This window comes from Squalius cephalus, assembly GCF_949319135.1.
Source record: "Squalius cephalus genome assembly, chromosome: 9".
NCBI classification, from domain to species: domain Eukaryota; kingdom Metazoa; phylum Chordata; class Actinopteri; order Cypriniformes; family Leuciscidae; genus Squalius; species Squalius cephalus.
The window spans coordinates 5,628,026-5,655,716 of NC_137130.1; the positions used below are offsets into that span (position 1 = coordinate 5,628,026).

General features: G+C 36.4%; 3 protein-coding genes across 3 annotated transcripts in view; all 3 read right to left on the bottom strand.

Annotated features, from left to right (window-relative positions):
- The window catches only part of mettl5 (methyltransferase 5, N6-adenosine), a 410,912-nt gene that overhangs the window by 62,536 nt on the left and 320,685 nt on the right, over positions 1-27,691 (bottom strand). The gene's annotated exons all lie outside the window — the stretch shown is intronic.
- Positions 1,270-6,993, bottom strand: gpbar1 (G protein-coupled bile acid receptor 1). The gene is made up of 2 exons (XM_079882273.1): positions 6,870-6,993; positions 1,270-3,800 (listed from the first exon to the last, which is right to left on the bottom strand). Exon 2 carries the CDS (start codon positions 3,735-3,737, stop codon positions 2,706-2,708), a length of 1,032 nt encoding a protein of 343 aa, XP_079738399.1. The 5' UTR covers positions 3,738-3,800; positions 6,870-6,993; the 3' UTR covers positions 1,270-2,705.
- LOC307164091 (legumain-like) lies at positions 13,838-18,771 on the bottom strand. The gene is made up of 11 exons (XM_079880498.1): positions 18,727-18,771; positions 18,266-18,356; positions 18,048-18,145; positions 17,479-17,563; positions 17,284-17,354; positions 16,316-16,409; positions 15,603-15,665; positions 14,860-14,926; positions 14,600-14,718; positions 14,375-14,479; positions 13,838-14,222 (listed from the first exon to the last, which is right to left on the bottom strand). The coding sequence occupies exons 2-11, from the start codon at positions 18,329-18,331 to the stop codon at positions 14,181-14,183; spliced, it is 810 nt and encodes a 269-aa protein (XP_079736624.1). The 5' UTR covers positions 18,332-18,356; positions 18,727-18,771; the 3' UTR covers positions 13,838-14,180.

The following is a 27,691-nucleotide window of genomic DNA, read 5'->3' on the forward strand; positions in this document are numbered from 1 at the left end:
TTTTTATAGTTGTGGTACACGCGCTTAACTCAGAGTAGGTCAACTCAGAGTTGATTGAACTAACTCATTTCAGCTGTTCTGTAACCGAAAACTCAGAGTTTCCCATCTCAGGGTAAGGTCAACTCAGAGTTCAAGTTTTAACTCAGAGTTGGTTGAACCTCCTTTCTGAAACAGGCCCCAGGCCTATATATATACTGAAATGTAATAGTTAAGATCAGGGGTTCCAGTCCCTAAATGTAAGTATGAGCAATAGTAATGATTTGTCTTCTGAAAGCTGAACGCTCTGTGAGTAGTAAGAAGGAAGAAAGTGTTATCGGGTATCGAAAGTGCAAGTGATAAATGTGTGTGTGTGTGGGTGGAGGGAAGAGGGTGTGTTTGTGGTTTTTTACTCTGTACACTATTGACCTTCCTTAGCTTCTTCAAAACTATGGGGAACAAAGAGTCAGACTTAAAAGCATTAAGCAAATATTTTCTTCTTTATATAAATGTACATGTGAGTAATGATCAACGTTAGAGAGTCTTGGCCAGTGTTTGTTGTGAAGTTACTGAAATGTTCTCTAGGGACTGGACATATTTCACATTTTACCCTGCAACACAAACCATCAGGACAGCTCGATTTGTCTTTATATCTCTTGTTTACAGTTACTTTGTGATTTTTAGCCTTTTGTCTTGTGGGTCATACAGACAGTATGCAAACACACAATATTCAAAAGACTTTCGCTAGACTCAGTGTATCATTTAACAATTCCCCACCGTGATGAATTCAATGTTAGTGCACTGCATTTGGCAGCGGAAGGACAGTTTCTGGGAATGAGCGTATGAGTAAAGGGCCTCTGAAAAACACTCTTATCTCAGTCACAGAAATAGCTGACCACATCTATGATCACATCTTAAACCATTGGTCAATTTAAAGTTCTCATATTTGTTCATTTATTCACTTTATGACGTCAGATGTATGTCCAATAGTAAATGCTTTATCTCAGTGGGAAATGTTTAGATTATGAATGTGGCAAACAAATGTGTTTTAGCTTACTGTCCTCAATTTGTAATGATAGAGATAGATAGATGGATAGATAGATAGATAGACAACACACAACAATGTCTACTCTCACGTCAACACAAAATGCATGCATTGTGGTGCTCTGCTCTCATGAATGTGTGTTGGAGAATAATATTTTGTTAGTAAAATGGTAAATTGTTTTTTTGCACAAACAAAGCACTGGCTTCGCTTCTTAAAATTGAGGTTAAACCACTTGAGTCACATGGATTACTTTCATGATGTCTTTATTACCTTTCTGGGGTTTGAAAGTGGTAGTTGCGTAGCTGTCAATGGAGGGACAGAAAACTCAGATTTCATTAAAAAGAGCTTAATTTGTGTTCTGAAGATGAATAAAAGTCTTATGGGTTTGGAACAACATGAGGGTGAGTAATGACAGCATTTCCATTTTGGGGAAACTAACCCTTTAACGTTATTTAAAAAAAAAATCCTCCAGGTTTTTTTTTTTTTTTTTTGTACAAAATTAAGAATGTGCTTAAATATATATATAATATCATTCCGTAAAATTTTTACAGCATAAAACATCATTAAGTGGTTTGTAGTTTTCAACATATTTTTACTGATGTTTCCATCAGTATGACAAGTAACTTTTGTTATCTTGGTGACAAATCAGCACAGTTTGCAACAACAACGTAGAACACATCACAGAAAACGGAACATTTACGTTTACAAGGCATAATAATACATGTACAAGATGAAATGTAAGATTTTCAGTGGCAACACAAAACTCCCAGGTCAACATGACAAACTTATTGTTGAGCCTGGGATAAATAGATGTGATTACTAACTAATAGAGTGTTTTGTTCTTTTACAATACAGTTAAAAAGTTATAATATGCCTTTATGAGCATAATGCCTGGTTCAGATTACACAATTTTTTTGTCTGTTACGATAGCCACTGTGTCAGATTACGTGATTTTGACTCCTAAAATCTTGTCGTGTCGTGGACAAGAAACATGTCAGACTACACGTTGCTTTCCGACCAGTCATCATGTGCTGTCTCACACGCACACATTCACTCGCACATATACACACGCATTCACACACACACACGCGCACACACACTCTCGCTCACACAAATGCACTCACTCACTCACTCACGCTCACACACACACACACACACACACACACACACACACACACACACACACACACTCACTCACTCACTCACTCACTCACTCACTCACTCACTCACTCACTCACTCACTCACTCACTCGCGCACACACACACACACACACACTCACTCACTCACTCACTCACTCACTCACTCACTCACTCACTCACTCACTCACTCGCGCACACACACACACTCACTCACTCTTGGCGCAACCCGTTGTGGAGGACTGAAAAAAAATGAAACATGCTAGTCTTTTTATGGTGATGTCGTGAAGCATCGGTTGTCGCCCACTATGACACACTATACGAGATGAAACGATCGAATCTTGCGTCCCGACGCCCGTTGTCGTTTACGAATCCCCACGACACCCTACGTCAAATGGATCGTGCCAAAATCGGGCTAAAATCGTGTAATCTGAACCAGGCATAAGAGATCTTACCGACCCCAAACTTTTAAACAGTAGTTTATATAAAGCATTTAATGCATGACAGAACATTCAATTGAAACATCCTACGACTCATTGTCCACTCGTCAAAGCGCAATATCTCTGTTGTTCTGTCCTCCTCTCCAGCGGTTTCTCAGTTTCCGCATCACCATGCGGATGGGCTCAGTGTACTGCTTGTTGGCCAATCCCAGTATCAGCGGAATGACGGCCATGCTCCCGATTCCCGTACAGGACATGATGATGTACAGAGAGGAGCTTGGCAAGCTCACGCCGCTCTGCAGAGCCGTCACGGACATGAGTTGGTAGATGATATACGGCACCCAGCAGACCAAGAACGTGAGGGACACGGCGGCCACGCATTTGGCGTAACGCAGGTTAAGCTGCTGCTCGTGGTCCGTCGGCTGCTGCTGCTGCTGAAGGCGGTCCACGGCCCGGTGGAGCTTGCAGATGTTCTGCAGCTGCTTGTGTGCGATCCACAACACCCGTCCCATCATGCCCACGATGGACAGCATGGCCGGCAGAACCAGTCCGCACACTTCCAGGTAAATGAAGGCCTTGGGAAAAACCTGTTTGTAGGAGCAAACCTCATCCTCTTTGGAAGTGTTACCAACTGTGTTTGATCTCAGTAACGTCTCGTTTGGGTTGGAGCTCTTGTTGGCATTGGGTTCCACCCAATTATTCCATCCAAAAGCAGGAAGGGATGCGTATAGCAACGGCGGGAGCCAAACTGTTAATAAGGCCAATGGGAAGTAACGGTGAACCCAGAACTGGCTGTGGTGGAGCGGGCTGACGATACACAGGTATCGCTCGTAATGCACCATCACCAGATTGAAGAGGAACGACAAGAACAGAAAGTTTGGGAAGATGTACATCACCAAACAGTGCTTGAAGTCCAGATGCCGGTCTAATGTCATGCGGGGAATGAAAGGCAGGGTGATGCCCGTGCACAAGTCGGCCACCAGCAGACTCAAGAAGAAGTAGTTAGGGGTGTTGTGCAGCTGCCGGTTGCAGGCGATGCCTATGATAATGAAGAGGTTGGAGAAGATGATGATTGTGGAGAGTGGAACTGTCAGATAGAAGATCAGTTTCTCTTTGCTCATCTTGTCGTCTGGACTCATGATGAAGAGCTGTTCCCCACTGGACTAAACCAGACTAAACCTTCTCCATCCACTGTGAGAGTCCTGAAAACATAAGTAAAATATAGTAAACAGGTCTTGCCTATTATATCTGTTCAGTTGCTTGGAGACGTAATCATTCATCTCAGTGCTACCGGTTTGTTTTACTTCCCTTTTATATAAGACAGAATGAGAGTTAACATCTGACCCTCCTGAAATGAATTAAAGGAATAGGTCACACAAAAAATGAAAACTCTCATGATTAACATTTTCATTTAAAATTCATTTGCTTTTATTTATTTCTGTGGAACAGTGTTTTTTTTTATGTCATTCCTGTACCATTTTTAAATCAATAGTCTGAATTAGTCTTTATTTTTATATTTTCATTTTAAAGTTTTAGTAATTGTGTTGTGTTTGTCATTTTTTATTTATTTTTATATTTCAATTTAGTTTTTATTAGTATGTATTAGTAGCCGCGTTTCCATTACAGATTTGCGCAAATGTTTTGCGCTATTATCTAAATATCGATAAAAAACTATTTCGAAATGACGGCGTTACCATTAACCGATGTTATGCGACTAAAACGTCTTTTTTTCTCTCGCGATAAGTCATTCCAAAAATCACGGCAACGGACGTTGGTTTATAACATATCACAGCCAACGCATTAGACATTATTATTATTATTAATGGAAGGAGACGTGGCGTGTTATCCAAGCATTAATGGCAGGGAAAGACCCCCGAACGACACATATAAGGAGTTTCTTCTGGGTGTTTCGCCCTCATTTCTGCTCCGATTGTGGCATAAGAAACAATAATTAGCCTATAGGAATACTGGATTCTAAATATCAAAGCCTTTGATATTTAGAATCCAGTATTCCTATAGGCTAATTATTGTTTCTTTTATGAATGTAATAAAGAATTATGTCTCGTATCCTGTCCAAACGATCCATGTAGGCTACTTTTATTTGTTTTTCCTTTTTTAACCCCTAATTGAAAAACGAAAAATGAACGGTTGTTGTCTTTTTAAAACGCAAAGTTGAACACCAAAATTTTAATTTGAACTGGCTACACCAACTGCTGTGCTTTGTTTATGACTTTTTGCCCCTTTATTAAACATTTAAAATATTCACAAATTAATATGGAAAACATGTCGATTTTACTGGTTTTATAAGGCCAAATTAGAAACTGGAATTGATGTCTTTCCCGCAGTGCTGAATGAGAAGAGCCATTAATATAATTAATAAACTATTGTTTTCTAAGTGTCGGCTAAAATCACATCTCCATCTCCGCTGTTAAGCAGATGCGCTTTTAGAGAGAAATGCAACTTTCATACGGATTAGCCTACATGATCAGAAGGTATTAGCTTTCGATTCGAATTTGTTCGTTTTAAAGTGGACATTTCAAGCTTTAGCCTACATATATTTTGTTTCAGTTCTCGCGCTCCAGTTTACGGAGATCATGAAAGTGCGTCTGATTGTTTCTTTTATTTTACAAAAGCACAGCGTTTTCTTGTTATTGTGAGTTTACACAAATAAAAGTAGTTGAGAATAATGTATTATTATTTTCTGTCTGACCAGAAATGATAGAGTATTTTAAGTTGTTTCCACTGTTGATAGGAAAATGCAAGTGTTCGCGCTCGCGCCTCCGTGCCATGCAGTGTGCGCTCCACGCTCAGCTTTGTTCCTTTTTTGCAAAAAGCGTCTTCTAAATATAGCCTATTACATGTTATAATAAAATAATATAAAATTATTATTATTTGCGTAGCTATACATGGACTTCAAACACACTGCGTCTTCTAAGTCAGGTGACTGTAAATGCGCAAAAACTGTTTCCATTGCAGTTTTGCGAAATATTCCTTTTTCGAATTGCCTGAAAAACCACCTCATGCAAGCATAAAAACTTTTTTGCGATAAATGGGAGTTTTTGCGAAATTGACGTGTTTCCATTAAGCGTATTTTCAATTCGCAATTTCAATTTGCGCAATTTGAAGGGTAATGGAAACGCGGCTACTGATAGATCTTTCCCGCCAGTGAATCTGTGAAATTGCTGAAAGATTCTGCTAAAAAAACAGCATATGGGTTTGGAACTATATGGGTCAATAAAGAATTTTCATGCCTTTAACATCTGATCAGTTTGAATTCAATATCTTTTTTAGTATTTGACCTTTCCACTGGTCAAAATATCTAGTAAATCGGATGTTTCTTTATCATGATGCACAGCTATCACTCAAAATTACTCTACTTCTAATGCTGGAGTTGACGCAGTATAAAGACAGAGAATGCAGATAAAAACCACAACCAAAGCTGCATGACCCCAAAGTATTAGAGGGAACATGTTAACCTTTTTATAGGTCATAAAAGCCAGTGCTGCACAATTGCATTCGGCTAATGTTTAAATATTCATATAGGTTCATGTTTCCATTTGTATTAAACAATGATGGCATGACGGCTATCAAATGTCCATCACTTGCACCAAGCAAACTTTCCTTCTCATTCAAGGTGTAAATGCACTGAAGTTCAGTGTTGCTTTCTGTTGAATTTGGTCTTTAATTTTACTTTTCCCTTGAAGATAATGATTCACTTTATATTTAAAAAGCCAATAACCAATATATTGCCCTATAAATATAATTCCAAATTTTTATGTAATTTTTGAGAACCTGGTTACAAAAAACAAATGGTTCACCATTAAAAGCCATGTCCTAAGTACACAATTATAATGTTCTCATTATAATTTTATGTAGCCCATGACAGACTTGCACTGCACATGTTGCACTTCACAATATTTTCTTTTTTGAAGTGATTCCAATCATATTTCAAGGAATTCAAAACCACCACGGCGAACAGTGCGCATCTGAAGTGTCTTAGCTGAGGGAAATCATTTATTATTTATCAGCTTTAATATATCAGTCACATTTTCTTATCGGCTGACAACGATAACATTAAAAAAAGAACATATTTCAGCCGGTACCAATATGGTGACTGATATATTGTGCATCCCAAGTCATTTTTAATGCAGAATTTTCTTTTGAAAAAGCAAAAAAAAAAGCAATATAAGTAGAGAAATCAGACTTTTGTTTCCTAGTGCACTTGAAATGAGGCAGTGCAACTAAAAGAAACATGTCTGTCAAATACTCACCTTACAAATAATGTTAATCTTCATACATTAGACTCGCATAAGATGTTCCAGCCATGTGTGAATCAGTGATCCTGTGAGGTTCTCTCACATGTGAACTCTTCTGTGTTCCTCTCCTCTCACCAGCATTTGCGGACGGAGATCTGAGTTGTGTTCACAGTAGTCAGCAGGATGCTTCTTAAAGAGACAGTGACCTCATTCTGACTTCGGCCATGAAGCATCACAAGAGAGGTATTTCAACTCAGGAAGCAACAGTTTACACTCGATTTATGAGATGGATGTGGGAGGCATGGAAACATGCAATGCTGATATCTAATTGTATATTTCTATCATAAAAATAGTTTAATTACATTGAAGGGGTAGTTTGTGCAACTAGTATAAACTAAAAAGAGTGTTGCACAACATTTGTACTACTATGCAGTAGAATATACTCTAACATTTGAGTGTTTTTTAAAATGAAATGAATGGGTTAGTTCACACAAAAAGGAAATATTTGTCACTTACTCATCCTTATGTCATTCCAACCCGGTAATTTCTTTTTTATTCTGTGAAACACAAAATGAGATCTTAGGAAAAATGTATGAGCTGGTCTTTTATAATTTACAATGAAAGTAGATGGTGATTTACACTACTGTTCAAAAGTTTTAGAAAGATATCTCTTATGCTCACTAAGGCTGTATTTGTTTGATCAAAAATACAGTAAAAGCACTTTAAAATAAAGGAATAAATGTAATTTATTCCTGTGATCAAAGCTGAATTTTCAGCTTAATTACTCCAGTCTTCAGTGTCACATGATCCTGCAGAAATCATTCTAATATGATGATTTGCTGCTCAAGAAACTAATTTAAGACTTCAGATGCAAAAGCCTCTGAGTGCCATCTGATATTTTCTTCTAGAATGATTATTTTTATCAAGCTTGTATGTTTATGTTCAGCTATTTCACTTTAATGGCAATGAAAATGACCTATTGTTTCTATCTAATTTCAGATGGCACTTAGAGGCTTTTGCATCTGAACTCTACAATTATTAACTATACTTATAAACTTTTATTATAAACTATAATTATTATTATTATCAATGTTGAAAACAGATTTTTGTGGAAACTGTATATTTTAGTACAAATACATTTTTCCCCCAGGATTATCTGATGAAAAGAACGATGAAAGTTTATTTTAAATTGAACTCTTTTGCAACATTATAAACTTCTTTGCTGTCACATTTGATTAATTTAAAGCATCCTTTCTGAATAAAAGTAATAATTTCTTAAAAAAAAAAACCCAAATCTTACCGACCCCAAATGTTTGAACTGTAGTGTATACTTCCAAAAGGGACAAAAGTAGCCGTGCACTGTATTTCAAGTCTTCTGAAGCTATATGATATGAAAAATTAGGTTATTATTTACTTGTTCTGTGACATGCAAAATGGCAATTGCTTTAAGTGACTTCAAACCTTTCAGATTAAATTGAACAAAACAAATTCAGGCTGAGAAAAAGATGACAACATTTTAAATGCTTGAAATGCTTTAGACCTTAGATACATCCAAACATTCTTTACTTACTGTACATAGTCTGCAAGGTCTCTACTGTACTCTAACAGCAGTGATGCATGAGAACAACATTCAGTTTGCTGAGAAGAAGCAGGCGGGCGGCAGTCAGGCTTGCTTTGCCTGGTGCCACAGCAAACACATCTATCAGCCTCTGTGTCATTTTCCAAAGGTTCCCCTCGGATGGCCTCATCCCTGAGATACGCGGCGTCACAAGTGCAGAAACACAAACACATACAGACCTAGGAAAAACACATAAAAAGAAAGGCCTGTGTTACGTAATTAAATACGCATTGTGGGATGAGGGACAGGAAATGGACACTTGGACATTCTGTGGCTGTTTTCCTGAGTGGTCAGAAGTGAAACAGTTATGGATGGAGGATATCGCTCATCTGATGCCAGAGTTGTCCAGACACCTGGACAGAAAGAGTTATGGCCACATAACAAACGGTTTCCAAACTTGCATGATTGTTGGAAGTATATTTTTGGCCATGTGAGAACATGTAAAGCTCTTAAAGGGATAGTTCACCCAAAAATGTAAATATTGTTTTCATTTCTGTCTTCTGCGAAACACAAAAGAAGATAGTTTGGAACGACATGATGGTTAGGAAGTGAAACTGTTCTTTTGAAAGGTTATTTGTTAATAGATATTTTTAAATCAAATGGTGCAAACTTATACTCACAATTTAGAATACTATGATTAAAAAATTAAATGATGCATTCTATGGAGCCCCTAAAGGGACATGGTGATGGAAAAAAAACATGAGGGGAGAAAAAAAATTAATAGCGTACTCTTGCAGTTGTACAGTTGGGTAATTATATTGTATATAATTTGCGGGTATCAGGGAGAAGATATCAATATGCGGGGTATTGAAATCGCTTTTGAATGCACGCTCGCATTTTACTTTCCCTTTACAGTTCACGATCACGCATATTCTGTGTAGAGAGCAGCGACACTGACCACACACTTTACAAGATAAGATATTTGTCAATGACAATCAGGATCTGCAAAGACTGCACACCGACAGTCATCTCTCCTTACTGTCTTCACGTGATAAGTGAAATCTGATGTACTGTAATGTAACCGACTACCACAGGAAGCATAATCATGTTCCTTTAGGTTAGAATGCGTTATTCATTTTCTGTGCCTTTCCGAATTCAGGTGATGTGTTTACTGGCGTGAGAGCGGGACAACCTGTCACTCACATGAGATCGACCAATTGCAAACCACAACCATCCAGTCGATTCCTGGACAAAATCAAGTCCCGTCCTACCTTTTTATTCCTGTTTGAGAAGCCATTTCACTTGGATACACGTAACAATAGGGAAGAAAACACTATCGCAACTTCCATTTCATGCTTACTTTCATATTTTTGTGGAAACTGACACATTTTTTTTAATGATTCTTTGATGAATAGAAAGTTCAAAAGAACAGCATTTATTTGAAAGTAGTTAGAAATAGTTGACATATATAAAAAAAAATCATTTTTAAACAATTTTAAAGATAAAAAATATTATATTGCATAGCAAAATTAGTGAAAAAGTGGATATTTGTTGAAATATCAATATTAAATTATCAGAGAAGCACCTTTCAGCTTCATGACCTTATAATGCCAAATAAAACTGTAAGAATTCACCTGAAGACAAATATATATCTTAGAATTTGTTGATTTAGATGGATGATATGGTGGAAAATAGATTTTTTCAATTTTATGAAACATGTTTAGGTGGTTACTCACTGGTCTAAGTTAAAAGAGCCCATTTCCAAGTCTGTATATTCTGGCTCTATACTCCATCCTTCATGCAAGCAAAAATTGCAAAATTGCAGTTCTCACATAAATGTAAGATAATTTAAAACAGTAATAGCACATCTCTTCTCACTAAGCTGCATAAATTAAGGTATCATTCATATATGTTGCTGCATTCAAGGTTTAATATTTAGAGTTAGGAGTTTTTAATAGCTGAATGCTAGAGTAACACCAATGATATAAAATATAAAGTAATATTCATATTATTATCATATCATATAATATTATTTTATCTAGTACAAATAACCTAGAAAGTGTGAAACTTTCAAGATGTCACCTGTCATGTTGAACAACACAGAGTTACCGTGTGTGTTTGGCCTCAGAAACGCAAGGAGCACAAAGGTTGATGGTCTCATCTCATAAAGCCTATTTTTCTTCACAGTAGCTTTTTTTAGTGGACCTGTGTAGTAAATATACGCCCAGGAGCTATAAAATGAGAAAAATGTTTACCCAAAAACTTTATACATGCCAAATGCCTCAGTGACAAGCATTAAGAGCAGGAAATAGGGTAAAGGCCAAGCACTTCACGACAGCCAAATGACTTTACCATGGCTTTTTGCAGTAGGATAAACCCGTTTGACAAACACAAAACTAAGTAATTACTATAAAAAACCCATCATACAAAATATCCAGGAGTGCAGAAACAATATATCCTATACCGTTGTCTTTAAATCACATGTTGGCAGTGTGCACACCGTATGCTTCAGTTATTTGTTTACAGGATACTACACTGTATGTCTGTTTGTAGTGGGTTGCACTTCCCTGTATTGTATGTGAATGTGTATTGCGTGTGTAGATGGTTGTTGGCTGGAGGTCATACAAGTTACAGAATTAACCCCCATTTTCTGATTTTAATATCACATCTGTGATGCAAGTGATGATATTCAAACCTTTTTATGCTAGAGATTTTCACCTCATTAGTGAAAATATGTGTATTTAGTTTCTAACAGTGGTTGGTAATTTAATAGACTTTATACCCAAAGCATCTGAAACATCTTCAATACACATTTACTCAAAGGCCGTTTTTGATTGAAGGAACTGATTTTGATGAGTGTACAGCATCATCTGGTGGATAGATTGAGTTCAGCACCATCTAGAGCTGTGGTTCAAAACCACAAAACTGGTTTAACTGTCCACCTTTTTCCCAACGAGATTATGGGAGGCACTTCCGGCTTCCGCTCAAAAATACTGATAAACAAACAAACAAACAAAACATTTCAAATCATAAGGTTGTGCTACTAATAATCCTTAAGTTATCAGTCAGTTTAACTCAATGAGCTGTAAAATTTCCCTCATGTTCTATTTTCAGATGTCAGGAAAATAACGTTAACACTTGGTATTTAATGTGACAAAATATCTATGGCTAGAGCTCGTTTCAGTCGCTGCATTCTTTTCCTCCTGATTCTTTTCCCTTTTTCCTTTGTATTCTACTGTAACAGTATAAATAACCTGCACATTTGTGCTTTGCTCTTCCGATTTAATTTACGATATATATCCCATAAATAATCACTGCAATGCAATACGAATCTCTTGTTTTTCTACCCAAATCCTCACGTCTCCTTTCCAGGTTTGTTTTCACATGGATGCTTTAAAAAGTAAATTTCCCCTCTTTTCTCTTCTCATAGCAGTGTTTACTGCAATGTTTCTAAAGCAGGTAAATGCAATACTTATTGTCTGTCAAAATGATCATTTTGAAATATTATCACTCAACTTTCCAGTTAATGAACATTTTTGATTAAGGCAACTACAATACGACATACATTATTATTGCTATTTTCCCTACATTTTAGAAAAGTAAAATCAAAGCTTACTTATGGTGCGTTAAAGTCATCTCATATAGATCGTATTTACAAGTTGAACGTACTTGAACGGCACCACAATGTCATAAATACCACACTGAAAAAAATTTGTGTTGAATTTAATAAAAAAATGTATCGTAAGTGGTTGCATTCAATTGATTTTATCTACATTTAAACAAATGCATTAAGTTGAACTTAATCAATTTTAGTTCAACTTAATGCATTTGTTTAAATGTAGATCAAATCAATTGAATGCAACCACTTACGATAAATTTTTTTATTAAATTCAACGAATAATTTTTTTCAGTGTAGTGGGAAGCTCGGGATTTTCTCTAAGCCCCGATCTTTACGAGTTGGGGGCGTGTCACTGAGAAACATGGCGGAATACCACAATACTTAAAGGTATTTAGCAGTGATATTGTCAGGCTTTTCTATTTAGAGCGCTGTAAGCTAATTGCCGGCACAGAATATGAAGGCATTATAATATAACAATGCAACATGTAACGATAAAGTTGGCAGTGGCTTCATAAATTAATTAAAAACATAAAGAAACAAAGTACACCAGGTGCACATTTCTTTGTTCTTCATTTTCTAGAACAAGAGTTTAAGAACCTTGCTGTATTTTTGTATAATTAATTAAGAGAAAGTACTCCGCCATCTTACTCCGACGAAAGTGACTTGAACGCACATGCCGTCGTAAACACAACTTCCCACCTCGTACGTACGAACTTCCCAGGAGGACTTGAACGCACCATTAGCCTATATTTAAACTTCTTTAAATTTGCCTGTCTGGATATGATTGCATCTGCCTCTGCTCTTAAACTACATTTGTCTAACTAAAAATAAAAGAACCGGATCGGTGCTTGCAACACGGAGATATTACAGCTAATGTCCAGAGCTCCCACTTAGCTATAACGGCAGTTATGGGGGCATATACATAAAGGGTGTCTTGGTGCCTGTTGACACAAAATGCAATTAAAATGTCTGTCCAACATGAACAGGGCCCTTAAATGACAACAAGATGCGTTTAGCAACTTAGCCATTGTTTAAATTCACGTAAAATAGTGTTTTAGACGGCTAGCTGTAGTCTCGCTCTGAAGTCCCGTGGGAACTCAGTTGTAGCCGGAAAAAGGTAAACAACAGTGTGCAGGTGGGAGGGCACCCACCTGCACCTGCATCCACCTGCACACCTGGCACCCACCGCGACCCACACTTTGGGAACCACTGTTCTAAAGGATAATATTTGAGATAATTCATGTATCTCAGTTTATATCTGTTATGATATATTTATGACAAAATCAGTTTTGATTTGTGGTTTATAACAGGTGTAAAAGACACAAATGATGCCTTCATGTTGTTGTTTAGAGCTCGCGTCTTGCAGGAATTCTGCTGTAATCAGGTTTTATAGATGTTCTAATGGTGAACAGGTAATTTCAGCAACACAATCACTGTCAGTAAGACATTATGTATAAATAAACCACATATTTAAAGTCACTTGTGCAAAAGTGAGCATTTAAACGCCACACATTTCAAATCCATGCATATTACTATCCCAAATGTGTTCAGTGAACTTCAGGTCTGAAATTTGTACAGGCCAGTCCAATAAATCACTTCTATCTACATGTGTGCACTTTGTGTGATTTTCATGCATGCTTTTTCTGCATCTGTTTGTAAGGAGTGAAACTTAAATAAGCAAATTAGATGGTGAAGTCTTCATCCTCCTGACGAACCATTCTTTTAGCTGTTTGCACCGTAAGACAATGTAGAATTAAAGAAGCTGTCAAAACCACTTACATACATAAAATAACACACACAATTACTAGATTTTTAACCTTATTCCCAGTTTTATTGTTTGTTTTTTTGGTACAATATTTCACAATATTACTTTTTAGGCTCTATTTTTGGTCAAACAAATGCAGCCTTGGTGAACATAAGAATATAAGAAAAAAAGAAGAACATAAGAAGAAGAAAAAAATCAAACCAGAAACCTTTAAATGATAGTGTATGCTATTTTGCAATCAATTTAATTTTAATCTTAAAGCTATAAGTCTGAAACAAGAAACTAGTACAAAAGGTCATCAGAATACTCTTAATTACTCTGGTCATTTGCTTGAGCCTCAGCAGGATGTTTTCTTGAACAAGGGTTGAACAGCTTGTAGGGAGTTCATTGTTGCAGAAATTCACTGAGGTGACATTTAATGTAATCCTACAGAAAGAAATTTAGAATTTAGAAAAAAATACAGCATTCATGGATCTTGTAAATATATTCAGTATATACATGTTCATATCCTGTTATATTCAAATAATGAAAATAATAACTTAAGTTCTTATTGTATAAAGTTTTGGAATTGTTAATACCTTGTTCCCAAACACGCAGGGGCAGGGTCCATCAGGATGTTGTTTAAGAAATTTAGATTGTCTAGCCTTTATTTTGTGATTGAATGTTTCTGTAGTAAAGTCAGCCTATGAATATAAAGACAAAAACACACATTTTTCATGTTTACTTTGTGGCTGTAATTAGATCAGAATGTTAACCTTCAAATGCAATTTGCAGTTTAAAGTTCACTGACAGAACACACATACCGTGTTAAGGTCCTTCAACCAAGCACTTGAGAATTGATCAGAGATGTAGACGCCCCTCTCATCATTGTAATCAGAGGGACAGAGTGGGACATCTTTTTTACATGAAGCCAACGCCCAGACTGGGTGACAGATTCAGAACAGATCAGTTCAGATTTTTTTTGGAAAATAGATTATGGACACAACTTTCAAATAAAAACGAGTGTGACTCTGGTTACAATTAAGGCAGGACCATTAGTTGTGGTATTCGTATAGCATCTTACCGTTTATATCATCGGGAAGGTCTTTGAACATCCTTGCAGAGTAACTACACTCCATGAATATCACCATCTGCAGCACATACACATGATGAGGAAATAGTAAGATATTTAAAAATACAGCCGACTCATTCCCTTTACTTAAGCAGTTTTATATCACTACAGGTTGTTGTTGCCCCTTTCAAAAGCTTGCAGTATCAGTTGTGAAAGTAGTAGGCCTACTAATGTGACTGTAGGGTAAGATGGACCTGCTAGAAATAGAATGATGCTCAAAAAACATTCATTTTTCATCATTATCAATGTTGAAAACCGTTGTGTGCAATTTTTTTTATTTTATTTTTTAGTATTCTTTTAATGAATAGAAAGTTCAAAATAACAGCATTTATTTTAAATATAATCTTTTGTAACATTATAAATGTCTCTACTGTAACTTTTGATCAATTTAATTCATCCTTGATGAATAAAAGTATTTTCACTTTTATTTCTTTCCCCCCAAAAATAAAATAAAATTCTTACTGACCCCAAACTTTTGAACGGTAGTGTTTTATGTTACAAAAGTTTTCTATTTCAGAGAAATGCTGTTCTTTTAAATCTTCTATTTATCAAAGAATCCTGAAATAAAAATGTAAAAAACTGTTTTCAACATTGATGATGCAAAATGTTTCTTGAGCATTAAATCATATTAGAATGATTTCTGAAGGATAATACTATAATACGTAAAAATCATGTGAACATTACTGAATACATACCTTTGAAAATTTTCCTTCAGCATGCATGCTCTTGAGCGTTTCATTGAGAGCATCAGGATTAAGCTGTCATAAAACATTCTGAATTAATGGTCTAGAAGTCAGCAGTTTTTCAGATTAAACACAACAGTTCCTATGTCCTTATCCGTGTATTTACATGCAAAATCTTGAAATTATCGTTTTATTCACTGTAATTACATGGTAAATTCTAAAATCCATACCTTGGTAAATAGTCATTTTTAAGATGATCGCTTATGTAACCATTAAAAGCAAATAAATAAATAATAATAAATGTAAAAAATATAATAAAATTGTTGTATGTTTTGTTGTCAAACGTATATTCATAGCTACACTTATAAATGAGTGATGCAAATTTTTGGCTTCTGCTATAGATTAGTATTATTATTATTATAGTTGTTCCTGCCCATTTATTGTATTACTGCAAAATTTTGGGTTTGCAGAATTTCTTTCCCATTGGAATCCGTGCGATTGGGAGTTTTGCATGAGGGTGAAAATGTTCCCCATAGATTTTGCTCATATTCAAGTTGGTCGACAGAAAACTTGGTTTAAAAGTGAATTATTTGAGAGCTGTGAGCTTCATACACTATTGAGAGAGGAGAATTGGCATTTTTATATCATAATATTTTGGCTCATCATTATAAATGTACCGTATATCATGTCTATTCTGATAATCTCTTGAATCTTTTTATACTTACTGTGTTCTCAGGAAACTGAAACGGGCCTTCTAGAAATTTTTCGTCTTCTTTTCCCAGACTGGACATGTAGACGTATATGTTGTCATTGGGTCCACTGCATTAAATGAAAATAATAATGTATACTTCATTTTAGCTGCAAATTCACATTAGCTGCAAGCAGCAATTACAGGGCCAATCACTGAAGCGGCAGATCTGTTACAGTTATTTCATTGTACAGAGCATCCCTGGTGATAATTGTAGGCAAAGTTGTTTCCAAAATCACATATAGAAATATTTATAACATGAAACAATTGCTTTTTGACCAGTAGGAGGTGCGGTCACCTAATTCATAGAAAATTTAGTATTTTGACAAACATACTGGCTGTGTCCGAAATCGCATACTCTCCTGAGTAGGTACTTCTGAATAAATGATTACTTTTCAACTGCTAAAAGTAGGTTCTATATAGTATGAATGTGTGTAGTATGAATGACTTTTTTAGTGGTCGTGAAGTTATTACTTATTCAAAATAAGTACCTATTCAAGAGAGTATGCGATTTCAGACGAAGCTAGAATCATGCCGGAATAAATAGGTAATCTGGGTACTTTGAGTTCTGTGAAATTCGGACATACTTCTTTTGTCTCATACTGCTTTTTGCCTCTTTAGTACTGGCCATCTGTCCAGGGTGCTTTCCCCTGACTCTGGCCTAGGAAACTGGGAAAGGCTCCAGCACTATGACTTAAGGTCGTATAAGGAATATATATATATATATATATATATATATATATATATATATATATATATTGGGACATATGTGATTTCAGATTCAAAGCTACATCTCTAAGAACCTGTGCTGCTTCCTCACATTCAGTGGTTGGCCCTTAATTAACTGCACAAAAGTGATGATATATTAATAATAATAATAAACATTACATGACAAACTGATATCATCGAAAGAGTTAAAGATTTCTTATTTACAGACAAACAAACCTTTCTATGACTTTTTTTTGTGTGCTCGTATCCCCTCGAAGAGCAGCCAGGAAGTTCTCTGGGGTCACATCCTATAAGATCATAATTGTCATAATTAATCATAATTGTTGAAAGTTATAATTGTGCACAGATATAGAATAAAAACATCAAAACTAAACTAAACATGTTACCATGTCAAAACAAAACAAATATTACCTCTCTAGTGTAGTCTTTCGGAACATGTGAGTACACGTTTGAATCATCAACTACACTGAGAATTTGTCCATCAAATTTCGAGTTGCTGCAGGCAGTGAAGAAAAAGAAAGTGTTAATGCGGTCAGCTCCAACAATCTTATCCACACTTTTCTGTGATGACGTGTTTCTAGAATTATTCAATCTTGCAGAGTGTGCTAGCAAATGATGTTATGAGGGTGTTTCGTGTTTGTAATGCATGTCTGAGGAAATGACGGTCGATTTGACATCTTTCTTTCTTGTCTTCTGTAATCAATCTCTCTATTTTCTTCCTCTTTTGGAAAGTCATGCAGATGCTGTTATCATGCATTTTTGATCTTTTTCCCCTTTTGCTATTGTGGCGAATGCAGAAAATAATGTATTGTCTTCCAGTCGTCCCTCTGTGACAACCCTGTTTTGCTTTTAACAAACCCCAGAAATGCGGCTCCGTTACACTGTTGTTCCCGCACTACTAATTAGCAGTATGTTTAGCACAGAAGATTGAGATCAACTATGAAACACATGATACTCAAAAGCTTTGGCAAATTACTCACTCTGGATTGTGAGCGATGTCATCATACATCATCACCACAATCTGCTCATCAGGAATTCCATGTTTCTTAATGATCTGATATAAACCACACACATTGGCCTGAAACGCAAATGACAAAGATGATTTCAGTTACTGTCATCATTTATAAACTGAGGCACATCACACCTTGGGGAATTTATGAGCAATATGTCTTAAAAAAATAAATAAACAAACACAAACCTGGTGTCTGTAATTTGCCCAGTCCTTTGAGCCGGCGACAAGGAGAATCCATTTTTTTCCAGACATTTCTTGAGTCTTTTCAAAGCAAAGTCTATTGGAATCAAAAATAATAATAATACTAACAATTTAAAACTAAATTAACATTGATCTAATGCTTTTAATTGGGTATCATTAATTTTTTAATGGCTCATACATTTATGATGCGTTTTAAGAGACACAGAAAAGAACACAAGTAAGTGATATGTTATAAAGTTTAGGACGATATAACAAGAGTTCAGGTTTTAAACTTAAGTGTTGCTTTCTATTCATGAAGTGCTGAAATGTCAATCACTCGTCATGATGTTAAAAATACTGGTCAAAAATGTTTCTATTTTACCCAATTATCTACATAATTAAATACTGTTGCTAAAAGTGTTTATTGATTTAGATTATGTAGATGATTGGATCATATGTCATCATACCTGTGTTGAGTATCAGGTGTTCCTGTGTGCCTGTCCTGTTGATCTCTGGTGGTTTTAGTCAGACAGCCTCTGTCTTTATATAGGCAGTTTATCCATTTCATTTCATCATACTCATGGGTGTGTATTTCATATTTTGCAATACTTTTCATATTCACTTTAATTGATGGCAGTTGGTGACTTTGTGAATCATCTGAAACTGAGTTTTGAATTAGAATTAAGTTGATTTGGTTTTAAACTTTTGAGGTGGGACACTTGTTACAGTAACAGTTACATACAATTGGAAATATGAAGCTCTTCCACAGGTTTTTTTAATTTTTTTATTATTGAATTATTATTATTTATTGAATGTCACTTGCGCAAGTTGCTTCAGTAAAGTTTTGTCAGAAAGGGGAAATACAAACAGCCACAATTTGATTCCACAAAATCACAAGTTTTACAGTTATTTTACACTTTGGGATTTTTTTTATAACTCACTTACTTTAAAGAAAAAATCCTGTCCAGATGAAATATTTTCAAAATATGCAAAAATTTGGTAATGTCTTAAATAAGCTTATGATTTTTTTTTTTACTTGCAAAATTGATAATATCAGAGAAAATGATAACCATGCAACCATCAGTTCAGTTCAGTTCATTTATTTATAAAGCACATTTAAAACAGTTGCGAGGCTGACCAAAGTGCTGTACAAGCATAAGATAAGAGTTAAAGTAAAAGCAGCTAAGAGATTACATGTATAAATCGAACCAAAAATGGAGGCAATTAGACAAAAACAAAATTTAAAACATATGGGCTACATAGAAGAGACATTAACATTAAGTATTGAAAGCTAGGGAAAACAAATGGGTTTTCAGCAGGGATTTAAAAACTGATAGAGAAGGAGCTGCTCTAAGTTGTGCTGGCAAGTTGTTCCATAAACTAGGCCCCTCCACCGAAAAAGCTCTGTCTCCTCTACGTTTTAGCCTAGTACAAGGGATATTGAGAATATTAAGATTTCAAGATCTTAAGACACGGGATGGGCTATAGGAATGTATAAGTTCAGATAGATAGCTTGGAGCAAGATGATGCACGCATTTGTACACAAGTAGGATAATTTTATAGTCAATTCTATATTGGACAGGTAGCCAATGTAGAGCTCGCAGAATCGGTGTAACATGATCGTATTTGCGTGTTTGCGTAAGAAATTTGTCTGCAGCATTTTGGACCAATTGGAGGCGTGCGAGCTGGGATTTTGAAATGCCGCAGTACAGAGAATTACAATAATCCAAGCGTGTTGTTATGAAACCATGAATAAACGTTTCAGCATATTGCTATCTTCAGCGCTCACTCTACAACAAACATTCACTCTTTTGTAGGAAAATTAGCAATTAGGGGTCATCAGCTGAAATTAATTATCACAACAACTCTATCACATGTGGAGCTCAAGAGAGTCTGATAATTGGCATGCATGACAAAATATTGCAGGGATTAAATTATAGCAAGAGCAAAAAAGGAGTATAAAAACAATGCATATAAGACAAAAAATAAATAAAAATTAATAGATTAAATTCCAAGAAAGAAGCGTCTATTTTTCAGAGAGAGGAAAAAATACATTTAATTTGCTTCTATTTTCATACTTTTGAATAAATTTGACCTTTATTCAACTGCTCTTTATAATATGAAAATCAAACAATTAATTTAAAGGAAGTCCAGATATAATATTTTCAAAATAACCACATTACCACTTGATTTTGTTTAAAAATACTGCAAAAGAAAAACAAAACTTACAAAATTAAAAAACTTTTTTTTTTTGCTGTACTCCAGTATTTTCTTTAGAAACATCTTTCATACTGATTTTCTGTATATGTCTTTTAATCTTTAAAAAAAACAGTAATCACAACATACATGTTTCAAAAGAAAATACCATGTCACATGCAGCAGTGACGAATTAATTACTTTCTTCAGAAATGTAATTTCAACGTATTTTTTGTTCTTTTTCTTTGTTGATTTCTCAACAGATTATGTGGAAATGGAATGCAAATGTGGGAGTCGAAGGTGTGTGAACACGCAGGCAAGACAAAGATCACTTGAGCAACACATGTAACTGTGTGTTATATGTATGCAACACATATAGAAATAATGTTTTTATTTTACACTGTACAAACTATCCCCTAATCCTAACTGATGTATTTTATTAATGTGATCTACTAAGTGTTTGTTTGTAATTCGCACACACACACACACACACACACACACACACACACACACACACACACACACACACACACACACACACACACACACACACACACAATAAATATATATATATATATATATATATATATATATATATATATATATCATCATCATGATCATCATCATCAACTTTATTTCCAGACTCATGGTCCATTCAGAAGGCACAGGCATGACATACATCATATAAAGAGAGGGAAAAAAAACATATACAAAGACAACAGAAGAAACTACAATAAGGCATTTCTATAAAAGACACTTATACCAGTGTTTCCATAGTGATGATTGATATCGTATGGCACTAAACCCAGGATTTACTAGCAGCATAACAATGCTGTTATGGGAGTCGTTCAGGTGACAAATGAATTTGTAAATGAGTCTCCTCAATAATGCCTGAAAGGTACTGACCCCTGCATTACAAAACAGTTCACTTGCACTAGAGCACCTGGGTTTGTTGAGCAGTATCCTCATACAGTCATTATAAGCAACCTTAAGCTTCTGCATACTTGCCTTTTTAAACTTAGTCCATAAAGGAGCAGTATACAAAGGAGTACAATATGCTTTAAGCAGGCTAATTTTGACGTCATCCGTGCACATGTGGAATTTTCTTACCAGCATGTTAGCTTGGGCATATAAAATGCGACGCTGCCTGTATAAATCCTCATCATCAGATAACTGATCTGTAATGTAATTAATGACCCAGATATTTAATTTTATTACAGACACTCATCACTTGTCCTGACAGATAAAAGTCTGGAAAACAAAGATCTTTGTCCACTTTTGTCCTACATATCAATACAGCACTCTTTTTGGCATTATACAACACATCATATTTCACCCCATATTCAGAGCAGATATTCAGTAGATGCTGAAAACCAGCACTGCTGGGAGAGAAAACGGCCAAATCATCAGCATACATAAAATGATTAACCAAGGTGTTGCCAATCATACAACCTGTTTTGCAACTTGATAATTGGTGGGATAACTCATCCATGTAAAAGTTGAAGAGAGCTGGTGAAAGTACCCCCCCCCCCCCGACATGTATACATATATATATATATATATATATATATATATATATATATATATATATATATATATATATATATATATATATATTATGTGGTTATGTCTAACTTTGGGGATAGGCTTAATGTATTCATAAACATTTTAATGAACTATTTAATAAACTATTATCAAATTGTTAGGTTTAAAGCACTTAATTAATGACATTTGCCCATTTTCCATGAAGTTAAGAGTACTTTTTACAGTCAATAAGTTGTTAACAAAGCATTTCCTAACACTTTACATACCGTATGAGATAATTAAATGATAACACTTTAATTACAGTGACAGTGAATGGAAAAACTCACTATAGTCTATTAATGTATCAGTTTATAAACTAAAAATTAACTTCAATCTAATAGTTTGCAAATGATTTGTAAATACTTATAAAGTGTTGCCTTTTTTCATGCCTGGCACTAATTGCACAAGCAAGTGTAAAAAGTAATTATTTCAGCATATTTTCAATTATGTTACTGTATGTGTTTGTGTGTGTATCTACTTAACCATATTTTAGGGACAAATTTGTAACCCAGACTTTGAGCAAAACCTGACAAAATCTCCCAAAACTTCCTTTTGGGGACGTCCTTGTTTGTAAAAAAGCAAAAATTAATTAAAGTTTTTTTTTAGAATTGTAAAAATGCAGAAAGCTTTCTGTGATGGTTTAGGACAGGTTACAAATTTGACATTCAAAATTGAATCAACAGCAGCTGTACCACGAACAGCCAGTCAGCAAACAAGAAGCATTCTTATAAATTATTTTGAACAGAGAACATTAACAGGGAAAAAGCAGAATTATTTATTTATTTATAAATAAATAAATACATATACAGTAAATTATTTATATATAATATAGTGTTTATAGCTAACACTTTAATGAATACATACATAACATTTATAACATCAACATAACTAAACATGAATTCCTCATAATTACCCACTTGATTCTCTGTTTTGTTTGGTAAAGTAAATAATATTTAGTAATATTATCATCATTTCCCTATTTTTGTTTGATGTGTAATGCATTCTAATTGTATCAACATCTTTTTATTGGTAATGAAGAGAGGCTCTCTGACCTACTGCTGCTCTCCATCGAGCGAGATATTCCAAATAATTGTGAGGAAGTCATTAGGGGTCATATAATGGTACATGCACTTTTACAAGTTGATTGTACTGAAATGTGTGTTGGCAGTGCCTGTACACAACCATCATAAAATGATAAAAATACATCCAGTGTTTTTTTTTTTTTAATCTCCTTATATGTTTTACCCTCTCTCAAATCAAGCCCTTCGATTTTGTGACGTCACGATCCTCCCACGATTGTTGATTGACAGCAGCGTTTCAACACAGACCCGCCCTCACTCGTGAGCGAGCTGTCTGTCATCATAGTCCGCGCGTCATTGTTGATATGCTGGAGCACTGTCTATGAGCAGAATGGCGTCTAAGCGATTGTGGTGTTCTGTTCTTGGGTGTAATAAGGAACACAGCATCATTTTGATGTTCCTAAATCCGAACCACTGAAGACGCAGTGGCTGAGTTTTGTTTTTGAAGGGAATATTCCCCACGATCAACGTCAATGCTTTCATGTTTGTGCGAATCATTTCTCACCAGACTGCTTTATAAACGAGGGTCAGTATAAAGCTGGTTTTGCTAAGAAGCTGCTCCTGAAAAAAGGATCGGTACCAACTATTCGTGTTCCTGCTGCACCTCGAAGAACTGAAGTGCGTGTAACGTTTTATTAACATTTATATTAATATTTATATTAATCTTTGCAAATCGCTAGCATGCTTCACGATGAATGCGGCTGTTTACACTCAGGGTACATTACGGCATGTTTTCTATGTACGACTTTCTGAATATAATTCATAATCCCACGTTTATAATGAACAACGCGCTATGGTTATTGTGTTATTGTGTTAGAAATGGTGTACGCACAGAACAGAGGGGCGGGGTGAGCAAAGCTCATTACCATTTAAAGACACATGCACTTAAACGGCGTGCTGAAAACAGAGCTGTTTTTGACCAGGTAAAATGAGTGTTTTCTTACAATACTAATGAGAATTTTAAATTAAAGTATATTACAAATTTTTAATTTAGACCCTAAAGAATCATATTAGCTTGTACAAAAATGGCATTATATGACCCCTTTAAAATATATAAAAACACAACAGGCAGACGGGTACTGCTTTAAATACAGGTGATTTATTTAAAAAATAGGGCTGTCAAAAGATTAATCGCGATTAATCGCATCCAAAATAAAAGTTTTTGTTTACATAATATATGTGTGTGTACTGTGTATAATTATTTTTTATATATCAATACACACACATGCTTGTATATATTTAAGAAAAATGTGTAATTTATATATAAAAAAATTATATTTATATATAATATAAATTATATATATATATATATACAGTATATGTATGCAAATATTTCTTAAATATATACATGCATGTGTGTGTATTTATATATATACAAAATAATTATACACAGTACACACACATACTGTATATTATGTAAACACAAACTTTTATTTTGGATGCGATTAATCGTGATTAATCTTTTGACAGCCCTATTAAAAAATAAACGTTTTTTAAAAAAGTGCCCTTTTTGGTCCTTCCGCCCCTGCCCTGGAAGAGGTCTGTGCACGCCACTGAATAGAGTCATTGCAAAAGAAATGATACATAGCTTACATGTCACAATAAACTGGCAGATTTTAGAATGTTGTAGGCAATTATTTTGCAAGTAATTACATGTTTAATCTTGTCTTGCCTGGATCTTTGGTGTAAATTAGTGAACACCCCCCTTTCAAAAATCTTGCTTCCAACGCCCCCCCCCCCCCCCCCCCCCCTCCGTTGTTCTCTGAACACCCGCCCGTTTAGGATGTGGGTTAAGAGTAAGTTATAAAATATATAACTATCCATATATAAAAACAACAGAATTCTATGCAATGTACCCATTTAGATAGCTAAGTTTGTATTTTTAGTCCCGATGAGGAAAAACATCTTATAAATCATACTATGTGAGATTTTCTGAAAATGCAAAAATGCAGAAGGTTTCCTGTGATGGTTAGGTTTAGGAGTAGGGGATAGAATATACAGTTTGTACAGTATAACAATCATTATGTTTATGGAATAGAGGGTAGCACTTTAATAATAATAAGTATATGTAACCCGTCTTGTCTTTCTGCGTTGTGTTCTGGGTTGTTCTCAAGTAGACACAGAGGCACGGGCTGTCACAATGCAGTTTATTATCTCAGTCAAATTCAGCATTGCTCTCCTGCGATCATAAACAATATAGCAATGAGTGTTGCGTGACATCAGGTTAGCATCTCAGTCAAATTCAGCATTGCTCTGACTGAGGTCGACCTTGCGCGGCGCAAGTCCCCGGTCTGATGACGTCACACACACGCACTGCACTAACCCGACGCGCAGGCAGAATGAACCCAAAACGAAACTCCCAGTAATACAAAAATAAATATTATTGGTGGAATTCATAAGTATACAAATAAACCTGCTACATTCACCCCCCCTGAATTCCACCAAAATAACGACACCCTTGAATTCTATAATAGCACCAAAGATGCATTAATGTAAACACACTCGTACCCGGACCAAATAACAATGAGATCTAATCCCAAAGTTCAGTAAAAACTATCCGTAAAACAGATCAAGAGAAAAAAGAAGGTTGATCAGGCCCTCATCCTCTCAGGAACATAAAGGTGCAGCCGACACCCCTAAACATCTGGTCCCCTGGCTTGAAAAACCCCACAGTACGGTTTCACATTCAAGGAAGAAAAAAAGGAAAAAAAAAAACCCGTTTGAAAAGAGAAAAACTTAACGGTGTGCACTCTAAATCAAACTTTCTGAGGCAAAGAGAGGCCCCATATAACAGGTCTCTGAACCATACTCTCAATAAGCCTATTGACAGACCTAACCACCCTCCCAGTTCTAGTTACAACCCTGCCTTGAATTCTGTTATCAACTACAGCAGTCTGAGTCACAGTAGAGTCAGCAGGTGAGCAGGCTTGAGTGGGGGTTGAGTCAGTCGGAGTCGTATCAACGTCAGTAGGTGCATTTGACTGAACAAGATCTGGGTCAGACAGAGTCGCTTCAGGTGAACTGGCCATGTCTTCATGAGCGTGAGACTCATCCTCAAGTTCTGGAATAGAAACTTCTTCGTCTGCTGAAGCCTCAGCAGCTCGATCTGGGTCTGACAGAACCCATGAGGACGTCCGTGCCAAGGAAGACTCTCGCTCCAGATTGCTCAGGCTATCCACATCTCCACAGACACTTGTGCCTTCAACTTCTGATGAGCTGACAAAAGACTGATTCTCCAGGGTGTCTTGGATAGGAAGGAAGCTCACGTCAAGCAAAAGGTTCCTGTGCACAACCTTGCTCTGGCCAGAGGCATCGCTGATCTTGTAGATGTGAGTCTTGGGGTTCCGCTCCACTACCGTATACACTGCAGGTTCCCACTTGTCGGCTAACTTCTTTTTTCCTTTCTCTCCCTTGTTCGCGAGCAGCACTCGGGCTCCAACAGGTAAGGAAACCCCTCTGACCTTTTTATTGTACTGACGAGCCTGCTGTTCCTGCTCTTTAGTGGTATGCTGCTGGGCGATGTTGGCTGCCTCAGACAGGTAAGATAGCAGAGTCCTCGAGTAGCTGCTGAAGTCTGTCACAGTGAGGTCGTGCAGAACAGACTGAAAGACAACATCAACTGGGAGCCTTGGAACGCGGCCAAACATTAAGTGGAAGGGTGCATAGCCGGTTGTTTCGTGAGCAGTCGCATTGTATGCAAATGTCAGCGTCTGGATCTGCTGTGGCCATTCTTGCTTGGCTCTCAGAGGAAGACTCCGTATCATGTTGCCCAGTGTGCGGTTAAAGCGCTCTGTGCCCCCGTTGCCCATTGGGTGATATGCCGTTGTATGAGACTTTGCCACCCCTGACAGCTGCAGCAACTCAGACACCAGCTCACTCTCAAAACTAGGGCCCTGGTCAGAGTGGATACGCTCAGGGAACCCGTAGACACAAAAGACACAATCCCATAACTTTCTGGCCACTTGTTTGGCAGTCTGGTTCCTGCAAGGAAAGGCAAAAGCCATTTTCGTAAAGTGGTCAGTCGCCACCAGCACATCAACAGAGTTCTTGTTCTTATCCTCTGCTGACCAAAAATCAATGCAGACCAGTTCCATGGCAGCGGAAGTTTTAATACTTTCCAAGGGGGCTCGTGCTGAGGGCTCCGGGGATTTTGCAAGTACACACCTCTCACAGCATCGCACATGCTCTCTCGTATCTCTCTCCATATTGGGCCAGAAGAAGCGCTGTCTCGCCAGATGGAGCGTCCTCGCCTGTCCTTGATGCCCTGCCAAGTCATGAACTCCCTTCAAGGCATCAACCCTCAAACTGGCTGGCAGTACCAACTGGAATCTTTTCATCCTACTCACAGGGTCCTTCGTTTCTCGGTACAAGACACCATTCCGAATGACTAGCCTCTCCCAGTGTTTCAGTAATGCCAACGAACTGGGGCCCATACTGTGCCTTTCTCGTCTGGATGGGCGACGTCTGCGGACCACAAACGGGAGAACCGAAGATATAGTGGGATCCTGAAGCTGCTTATCTTCCAATTCGCGCAGAGTCAGTGAGGGCAGGGTACACTGGCCTGCAGGTTGCA

What these genes read in the sequence shown, in the direction of transcription:
- gpbar1 (XM_079882273.1), bottom strand. Translation starts at nt 3,737, where the DNA reads ATGAGTCCAGACGACAAGATGAGCAAAGAGAAACTGATCTTCTATCTG.
- LOC307164091 (XM_079880498.1), bottom strand. Translation starts at nt 18,331, where the DNA reads ATGTCTGGAAAAAAATGGATTCTCCTTGTCGCCGGCTCAAAGGACTGG. An exon ending in GACATCGCTCACAATCCAGA is followed by an intron (nt 17,564 to 18,047) that starts GTGAGTAATTTG and finishes CACTGCCTGCAG; the next exon opens with CAACTCGAAATTTGATGGAC. An exon ending in CAAAAAAAAGTCATAGAAAG is followed by an intron (nt 16,410 to 17,283) that starts GTTTGTTTGTCT and finishes CATTTAATGCAG; the next exon opens with TGGACCCAATGACAACATAT.